At 44.8% G+C, this 9,779-nt stretch overlaps 1 protein-coding gene across 8 annotated transcripts; it reads left to right on the top strand.

The window, feature by feature from the left end:
* The first annotated feature begins 6 nt into the window (after positions 1 to 6).
* On the top strand, positions 7 to 3,391 carry LOC119275110. Of its 8 annotated transcripts, XM_037555904.1 has the most exons (7): positions 7 to 158; positions 1,160 to 1,249; positions 1,422 to 1,516; positions 1,759 to 1,809; positions 2,037 to 2,131; positions 2,572 to 2,697; positions 3,023 to 3,391. In XM_037555904.1, the coding sequence occupies exons 1-6, from the start codon at positions 76 to 78 to the stop codon at positions 2,578 to 2,580; spliced, it is 423 nt and encodes a 140-aa protein (XP_037411801.1). In that variant the 5' UTR covers positions 7 to 75; the 3' UTR covers positions 2,581 to 2,697; positions 3,023 to 3,391. The 8 variants fall into 8 exon arrangements, 5 of the variants coding, with proteins under 5 accessions (XP_037411801.1, XP_037411800.1, XP_037411805.1 ...); XR_005135499.1 differs by having other exon boundaries at positions 1,422 to 1,814; XM_037555903.1 differs by having other exon boundaries at positions 2,037 to 2,697.
* The last annotated feature ends 6,388 nt before the right edge of the window (positions 3,392 to 9,779 follow it).

Here is a 9,779-nt window from a genome sequence, read left to right as displayed (position 1 = left end):
CCCGCTTGGGTAAGAAACGAGAGGGAGGAGGGTCCCGACGAAACCCGCCCCCGCCCTTGCCCGGGTTCAGCTCCCATGGCGGCTCGGCCCCCACCGCCTACTCCGCCTCTCCCGTCGCCTCCACGCCTCCGCCGGCCCCGGCTCCGGCGCCGGCGAAGGTATCTATCCATCCCCCCCACCCACAACTCCTCATGCTCGCCGCGGGCTCTGCACTGCCGCCGCCGCCTATTGCCTTCCCCGTCGGCGTCGGGGCATCCGCGAATGCGACGCTGCTGCTAGTGCCTAGTGCTGGGGCGGGCGGGCCATGTCGCGACCGGACGCCGCACAAGAGTTTGTTCCGCTGGACTGGATGCCTCCTGCGGATCCTGCTCTGCCGCTGCCGGCTGCCCACCGCGTTCCTGCTCCGCCACCAGTCCTGCTCATTCTAGCCTCTGCTTTTCCCTTTTGCGCTTCGATTTGAGCAGCAATTTCTGTGTCACTAATTTGCTAGTGCGTCGCTGCGTAATACTGCAACTGAAGCACATGCTCGTTAGACCTCTCTGATGCTCATCGTCCCATGTTTCACATGGGGATGGATATGCTACTAATCATTTCTAGTCCTATCATGGGTGTCTGCGTGCTGGCCTTGTTTATCTTTTTCCTCTACATACAAGCACTTCTGCTCCGAAAGTACATTTCTGCACCCAGGAGCAAAAGCTCCTGGTGTGAACAGTAAAATCAAAAAAATAGAAAAAATTTCAAAAAAATCTGAATTTTTTTTGTGAGATACTTTCACAAATGTTTGTTGTGCATGCCAAATTTCATCACGAAATCACATTGGTGGAAGTCAGTGCCAAAAAAAAACAAAATCAGAGCTCCAAAATGCTTTTGTAAGTAACATTTTCAGAGCATCGATTTTTGTTTATTTTACCACGCCTTCTACCAATGTGATTTTGCGATGAAATTTTGCATGCACAACAAACATTTGTAAAAGTATGCCACAAAAAAGAATCAGAATTTTTTGAATTATTTTTGAATTTTCCCGACTTTACTGTTCACACCAGGAGCAAATGCTCCTGGGTGTAGAAACTCCACATCCCTTCTGCTCCTCTTATTTCCCCTTCTTTCTCAGTGTGTGTCACTGATGACATGGTTTGTGCTTTTCCCTGTTGGTTTTCAGGCAAATTGCTTCTACCCGGCGTCTCCAGATCGATACTAAGCATGGACAAGTCTGCCTGATCCCAATCAAAATAGTGTGTCTGTCACCAAGGTACGTACGAGTGGAAAGATGAGGTTGTTTCTGTTATTTGTCTGTCCAGATATCAATGCACATGCCTGAGTTGTTCCTCTGAATGCATATATGCGTATGTGTTTTTGTAGTGGACGAGAAGGAGATGCATATGTGTTGTGCGGCCTTGATGTGTATTACTGTATATATGCAGGTTATTGTCTCATTTTTCTAGCGATTGGTATATGGCTCAGGGTCATGTACAAAGTCTCAGATGTATGGATGTGTTGTTGCTGGATTTGTTTCGTGGTGAATCTCAGGCAACCCTTCACAAAGCTTCTACATTACTCGTCGCCTTCCAACAACTTTGGCTAAATTTTGGGGTATAAGTGGAGGCCATTTTGCTTGGCTTTCATTCCCATCCAGTGTAGCACCCAAATCGATTTGTTAATACTGAACATGTTTTCCGGATGTATCTTCCATATGTATTATGTGCATTTCAATATCTTCGAAAATTATAATGTGGACAATTAGTTATTATGGCTTGCAAGGTGAACTCCTCGATCCATGGATACAGTCCCGCATCTATAATGAAATCATAAGTAAGGTACAACTTTTGTCACATATTTTTTTTTGAAGCCTGGCTACTATTTTTCATCTACTACCAACCATAAGCATTTCATTTTCGTATACATCAGCTTGCAATTGTAGTTATATAAATCACGGCGTTCAAATTATATTCATGAGTGATATTTACTTATTTTATGAAGTTTTAGATGTCACCAATCACCTCTATTTGAGAAATGTTTGCACCTTGGTTGGGCTGCAGGTATGCGTGACAACCAGGGAGACGACAAAGTGCTATCGAACGACCATACGATGCTAACTCTCTCTGCTGCATATGCAATTCTGCATGGGCATCTGGTTAGAATGAGAACATTACGTAGTGCAAATACAGCCAATTACCTCACCTTATTTTTCTCACCATGCTATGGTCCCATTCAGTGTAGTTAATTTGATGGGCTCCAAAGGTGATATGTGTGTTCAAATGCTACCTCATAATTTTTCATTTGTGGTGTCTCTCATAGCCGTTTCTGTAAGGGATCAATGGAAAACGACCATGTGTTTGGTTCTGAAGTTATTTAAGTTTAGAGTTATCTCTTATGCTCTCTTAGGTACTCTTTCTTAATTTATCAGAAACTAATTCTATCCCATTACATTCTTGACATTCCACAAGATCACATTGCTTGCCCCACTAAATTAGCATTTAGGCTGGGCGAAAACCTTAGATCATACGTTCAGAGTTTAGTTCTTTTCTTATCTGAAACTAACATATTTTACAACGAGCATGATGGATGTTGCAGGTTCATTGATGACAACCAAGGGTTCATGCTCGGAAATGACTACATCTTGCTCCATGTCGTCGGCTCAGCTAGAGTCCTTAATCATGAGGAGATGGGACACATCAATTGTTAGAGTACACTTGACAGGTGCATTTTGTGAAATTCTAGCCAAAAGATTGATAACATGCTTGCCTGCTTATTCTTTTCGGTTCAAATAAATGTTCCTTTTCTTGTTGAATCCAAAGTAGCTAGCGGAGATCAAGTGGAAAGGCTGTTGATTGTCCCAAAGTTCTTGGACCATTTAGTTTGAATAGCCAGTGAGGAATAAAGCATATATTTTCGGCAGCCCCTTTAAATTGCTAGATAAGAAGGGATTTTAACTTAATGGGTCTTGTGAATTGGAATATACCATTTAGTTGAACTGATGCAATTTGCGTACTAACAAGTTTTCACTTTCTCGACGTGGGCGCAGGGGTTATCGACGCTTACTAGCGCGGCCGGTGGGCGCTGTGCTCTTCAACCACTCAGAGGCGGACTTCTCCGTGAAGCCGGTGGCCACGTCGCGTAGATGATTGTCCAGGTGATTTCGACGCCGGTGGTCGCCGAGGTGGAGGACCTAGACACCACCGTCTGGGGGAAAGGAGGATTCGGGTCCACCGGCGTTTAAGCTCCGAGCCTTGGTAGATACATCTAGGGAAGGGGTCTGTTTAGGTTGGTGATGGAACACCAGGGAGGGCACCCACCTTTGGATGATGGTTGTGTGTGTCTGATGTTAAATGGAATCTTGAGAATGTTATGTGATGTTGGTTTGGTTTGCACTGGACGTATTGCCATCCATGAATACTACATCTAACTTTTATTTTTTTATTTCCTAAATTGTTAGTAGTAGCGTGGGAAATAAGTGAGCGCTACTAGTAGTTCGGTTAGTAGTAGCGTGGGAAATAAGTGAGCGCTACTAGTAGTTAGGTTAGTAGTAGCGCGGGTGCACCCGCACTGCTACTAACTTTTAGCTGTAGCGCGATACTAGTAGCGCGGGTACCCGCGCTACTAGTAGCCATTTTACCCGGGCTGCTAGTAGCTTTTCTCCTAGTAGTGTGTAGTCGAACTTGTTCACGATCCAACCGATCAAGTACCGAACGTACGGCACCTCCGCATTCAGCACACGTTCAGCTCGATGACGTCCCTCGTGCTCTTGATCTAGTTGAGGACGAGGGCGTGAGTTCCGTTAGCACGATGACATGGTGACGGTGATGATGATGTTACCGGCGCAGGGCTTCGCCTAAGCTCTACGATGGTATGATCGAGGTGTGTAACTGTGGAGGGGGGCACCGCACACGGTTGGGAGAGAAACTTGTGTGTTCTAGGGTGCCCCCTGCCCCCGTATATCAAGGAGCAAGGTGGCGGCCGGCCGGCCCCTAGGGCGCGCCACAAGAGGGGAGTCCTACTAGGACTACTAGTCCTAGTACGATTCCACCAAGAGGGAGAGAGGGCGAAGGAAGGAGAGGGAGAGGGAGTAGGAAAGGGGGGCGTCGCCCCCTTCCCTAGTCCAGTTCTGACCCAAGGGGGAGGGGGCGCGTGGCCTGCCCTGGCCGCCCCTCTCTCTCTCCACCAAGGCCCAATGTGGCCCATTAGTTCCCCGAGGGGTTCCGGTAACCCCTCTGGCACTTCGGTTTTACCCAAAACTTTTCGGAACACTTCCGGTGTCCGAATATAGCCGTTTAATATATCAATCTTTATGTCTCGACCATTTCAAGACTCCTCGTCACGTCGGTGATCTCATCCGGGACTCTGAACAAACTTCGGTCATCAAAAACACATAACTCATAATACATATTATTATTGAACGTTAGGTGTGCGGACCCTACGGGTTCGAGAACTATGTAGACATGACCGAGACACATCTCCGGTCAATAACCAATAGCGGAACCTGGATGCTCATATTGGCTCCTACATATTCTATGAAGATCTTTATCGGTCAAACCGCATAACAACATACGTTGTTCCCTTTGTCATCAGTATGTTACTTGCCCGGGATTCGATCGTCGGTATCATCATACCTAGTTCAAGCTTGTTACCGACAAGTCTCTTTACTCATTCTGTAATACTTCATCCCACAACTAACTCATTAGTCACATTGCTTGCAAGGCTTATAGTGATGGGCATTACCGAGAGGGCCCAGAGATACCTCTCTGAAATACAGAGTGACAAATCCTAATCTCGATCTATGCCAACCCAACAAACATCTTCAGAGACACTTGTAGAGCACCTTTATAATCACACTTTTATGTTGTGACATTTGGTAGCACACAAAGTGTTCCTCCGGTATTCGGGAGTTGCATAATCTCATAGTCTGAGGAACATGTATAAGTCATGAAGAAAGTAGTAGCAACGAAACTGTAACAATCATAATGCGAAGCTAACGGATGGGTCATGTCCATCACATCATTCTCCTAATAATGTGATCCCATTCATCAAATGACAACACATGTCTATGGTTAGGAAACATAACCATCTTTGATTAACGAGCTAGTCAAGTAGAGGCATACTAGGGACATTATGTTTTGTCTATGTATTCACACATGTACTAAGTTTCCGGTTAATACAATTCTAGCATGAATAATAAACATTTATCATGAAATAAGGGAATAAATAATAACTTTATTATTGCCTCTAGGGCATATTTCCTTCAGTCTCCCACTTGCACTAGAGTCAACAATCTAGATTACACAGTAATGATTCTAACACCCATGGAGCTTTGGTGCTGATCATGTTTTGCTCGTGGAAGAGGCTTAGTCAACGGGTCTGCAACATTCAGAACCGTACGTATCTTGCAAATCTCTATGTCCCCCTCCGACACTTGATGACGGATGGAATTGAAGCGTCTCTTGATGTGCTTGGTTCTCTTGTGAAATCTGGATTTCTTTGCCAAGGCAATTGCACCAGTATTGTCACAAAAGATTTTCATTGGACCCGATGCACTAGGTATGACACCTAGATCGGATATGAACTCCTTCATGCAGACTCCTTCATTTGCTGCTTCCGAAGCAGCAATGTACTCTGCTTCACACGTAGATCTTGCCATGACGCTCTGCTTGGAACTGCACCAACTAACAGCTCCATTCAATAAAAATACGTATCTAGATTGCGACTTAGAGTCATCTGGATCAGTGTCAAAGCTTGCATCGACGTAACCATTTACGACGAGCTCTTTGTCACCTCCATAAATGAGAAACATATCCTTAGTCCTTTTTAGGTATTTCAGGATGTTCTTGACCGCTGTCCAGTGCTCCACTCCGGGATTACTTTGGTACCTCCCTACTATACTTATAGCAAGGCACACATCAGGTCTGGTACACAACTTTGCATACATGATAGAACCTATGGCTGAAGCATAGGGAATGACTTTCATTTTCTCTCTATCTTCTACAGTTGTCGGGCTTTGAGTCTGACTCAACTTCACACCTTGTAACACAGGCAAGAACCCTTTCTTTGACTGGTCCATTTTGAACTTCTTCAAAACTTTATCAAGGTATGTGTTTTGTGAAAGTACAATTAAGCGTCTTGATCTATCTCTATAGATCTTGATGCCCAATATGTAAGCAGCTTCTCCAAGGTCTTTCATTGAAAAATTCTTATTCAGGTATCCCTTTATGCTATCCAGAAATTATATATCATTTCCAATCAACAATATGTCATCCACATATAATATTAAAAATACTACAGAGCTCCCACTCATTTTCTTGTAAATACATGCTTCTCCAAAAGTCTGTATAAAACCATATGCTTTGATCACACTATCAAAGTGTTTATTCCAACTCCGAGAGGCTTGCACCAGTCGATAAATGGATCGCTGGAGCTTGCACACTTTGTTAGCACCCTTTGGATCGACAAAACCTTCTGGTTGCATCATATACAACTCTTCTTCTAGAAATCCATTCAGGAATGCAGTTTTGACATCCATCTGCCAAATTTCGTAATCGTAAAATGCGGCAATTGCTAACATGATTCGGACAGACTTAAGCATAGCTACGGGTGAGAAAGTCTCATCATAGTCAACTCCTTGAACTTGTCGAAAACCTTTTGCAACAAGTCGAGCTTTGTAGACAGTAACATTACCGTCAACGTCAGTCTTCTTCTTGAAGATCCATTTATTTTCTATTGCTTGCCGATCATCGGGCAAGTCCACCAAAGTCCACACTTTGTTCTCATACATGGATTCCATCTCAAATTTCATGGCCTCAAGCCATTTCGCGGAATCTGGGCTCATCATCGCTTCCTCATAGTTCGTAGGTTCACCATGGTCTAGTAAGATGACTTCCAGAACATGATTACCATACCACTCTAGTGCGGATCTCACTCTCGAAGAACTACAAGGTTCGGTAGTAACTTGATCCGAAGTTTCATGATCATCATCATTAGCTTCCTCAGTAATTGGTGTAGGAATCATTGGAACTGATTTCTGTGATGAACTACTTTACAATAAGGGAGAAGGTACAATTACCTCATCAAGTTCTACTTTCCTCCCACTCACTTCTTTCGAGAGAAACTCCTTCTCTAGAAAGGACCTATTCTTAGCAACAAATATCTTGCCTTCGGATCTGTGATAGAAGGTGTACCCACCAGTTTCCTTTGGGTATCCTAGAAAGACAAACTTCTCCAATTTGGGTTCGAGCTTATCAGGTTGAAGATTTTTCACATAAGCATCATAGCCCCAAACTTTAAGAAATGACAACTTTGGTTTCTTGCCAAACCACAGTTCATAAGGCGCCATCTGAACGGATTTTGATGGTGCCCTATTTAAAGTGAATGCAGCTGTCTCTAAATCATAACCCCAAAACTATACCGGTAAATCAGTAAGAGACATCATAGATCGCACCATATCCAATATAGTACGATTACGATGTTCGGACACATCATTTCGCTGTGGTGTTCCAGGTGGCGTAAGTTGTGAAACTATTCCACATTGTTTCAAATGAAGACCAAAATCGTAACTCAAATATTCTCCTCCATGATCAGATCATAGAAACTTTATTTTCTTGTTATGATGATTTTTCACTTCACTCTAAAATTCTTTGAACTTTTCAAACGTTTTAGACTTATGCTTCATTAAGTAGATATAACCATATCTGCTCAAATCATCTGTGAAGGTAAGAAAATAACGATACCCGCCACGAGCCTCAATACTCATTGGACCGCATACATCAGTATGTATTATTTCCAATAAGTCAGTAGCTCGTTCCATTGTTCCGGAGAACGGAGTTTTAGTCATCTTGCCCATGATGCACGGTTCGCAAGCACCAAGTGATTCATAATCAAGTGATTCCAAAAGTTCATCAGCATGGAGTTTCTTCATGCGCTTTACACCGATATGACCCAAACGACAGTGCCACAAATAAGTTGCACTATCATTATCAACTTTGCATCTTTTGGCTTCAATATTATGAACATGTGTATCATCACGATCGAGATTCAACAAAAATAGACCACTCAGCAAGGGTGCATGACCATAAAAGATATTACTCATATAAATAGAACAACCATTATTCCTTGATTTAAATGAATAACCGTCTCGCATCAAACAAGATCCAGATATAATGTTCATGCTCAACGCTGGCACCAAATAGCAATTATTTAGGTCTAAAACTAATCCCGAAGGTAGATGTAGAGGTAGCGTACCGACGGTGATAACATCGACCTTGGAACCATTTCCCACGCGCATCGTCACCTCGTCCTTAGCCAATCTTCGGTTAATCCGTAGCCCCTATTTCGGGTTGCAAATATTAGCAACAGAACCAATATCAAATACCCAGGCACTACTACGAGCATTAGTAAGGTACACATCAATAACATGTATATGAGATATTGTGACGCCCCCGATTTAATCGTACACTAATCATGCACGCAAATGTGTATGATCAAGATCAGGGACTCACGGGAAGATATCACAACACAACTCTGAAACATAAATAAGTCATACAAGCATCATAATACAAGCCAGGGTCCTCGAGGGCTCGAATACAAGTGCTCGATCATAGACGAGTCAGCGGAAGCAACAATATCTGAGTACAGACATAAGTTAAACAAGTTTGCCTTAAGAAGGCTAGCACAAACCGGGATACAGATCGAAAGAGGCGCAGGCCTCCTGCCTGGGATCCTCCTAAACTACTCATGGTCGTTGTCTGCGGGCTGCACGTAGTAGTAGGCACCTCCGGTGTAGTAGGGGTCGTCGTCGACGGTGGCGCCTGGCTCCTGGACTCTAGCATCTGGTTGCGACAACCAGAAAGAAAGGAAAGGGGGAAAAAGGGGGGAGAAAGCAACCGTGAGTACTCATCCAAAGTACTCGCAAGCAAGGAGCTACACTACATATGCATGGGTATATGTGTAAAGGGCCATATCAGTGGACTGAACTGCAGAATGCCAGAATAAGAGGGGGATATCTAATCCTGTCGAAGACTACGCTTCTGGCAGCCTCCGTCTTGCAGCATGTAGAAGAGAGTAGAATGAAGTCCTCCAAGTAGCATCTCCAAGTAGCATCTCCAGTAGCATCGCATAGCATAATCCTACCCGGTGATCCTCCCCTCGTCGCCCTGTGGAAAAGCGATCACCGGGTTGTCTGTGCAACTTGGAAGGGTGTGTTTTATTAAGTATCCGATTCTAGTTGTCATAAGGTCAAGGTACAACTCCAAGTCGTCCTGTTACCGAAGATCACGGCTATTCGAATAGATTAACTTCCCTGCAGGGGTGCACCAACTTACCCAACACGCTTGATCCCATTTGGCCGGACACACTTTCCTGGGTCATGCCCGGCCTCGGAAGATCAACACGTCGCAGCCCCACCTAGGCAAAACAGAGAGGCCAACACGCCGGTCTAAACCTAAGCGCACATGGGTCTGGGCCCATCGCCCATAGCACACCTACACGTTGCGAGGGCGGCCGGAAGCAGACCTAGCCTAGCAGGCGTTCCAGTCCAATCCGGCGCGCGCCGCTCCGTCGCTGACGTCTGAAGTGCTTCGGCTGATACCACGACGCCGAGTGCCCATATCTTTCCCACGTAGTTGGTTAGTGCGTATAGGCTCGTAGCCAACTCAGATCAAATACCAAGATCTCGTTAAGCGTGTTAAGTATCCGCGAACGCCGAACAGGGCCAGGCCCACCTCTTTCCTAGGCGGTCTCAACCTGCCCCGTCGCTCCGCCACAAAGATCCATCCAGAGGGCCGTCGGGACAAAGG

Source organism: Triticum dicoccoides, chromosome 3B (assembly GCF_002162155.2).
Source record: "Triticum dicoccoides isolate Atlit2015 ecotype Zavitan chromosome 3B, WEW_v2.0, whole genome shotgun sequence".
Lineage (NCBI taxonomy): Eukaryota > Viridiplantae > Streptophyta > Magnoliopsida > Poales > Poaceae > Triticum > Triticum dicoccoides.
This window is presented reverse-complemented; position numbering and strand designations above follow the sequence as displayed.

Bases quoted from the DNA above. Each gene is read 5' to 3' on its own strand.
- LOC119275110 (XM_037555903.1), top strand. From the start codon at position 76: ATGGCGGCTCGGCCCCCACCGCCTACTCCGCCTCTCCCGTCGCCTCCA. The intron at 159-1,159 runs GTATCTATCCAT...GTTGGTTTTCAG, and splicing joins CGGCTCCGGCGCCGGCGAAG to GCAAATTGCTTCTACCCGGC. The intron at 1,517-1,758 runs GTGAATCTCAGG...ATGGCTTGCAAG, and splicing joins GTTGCTGGATTTGTTTCGTG to GTGAACTCCTCGATCCATGG.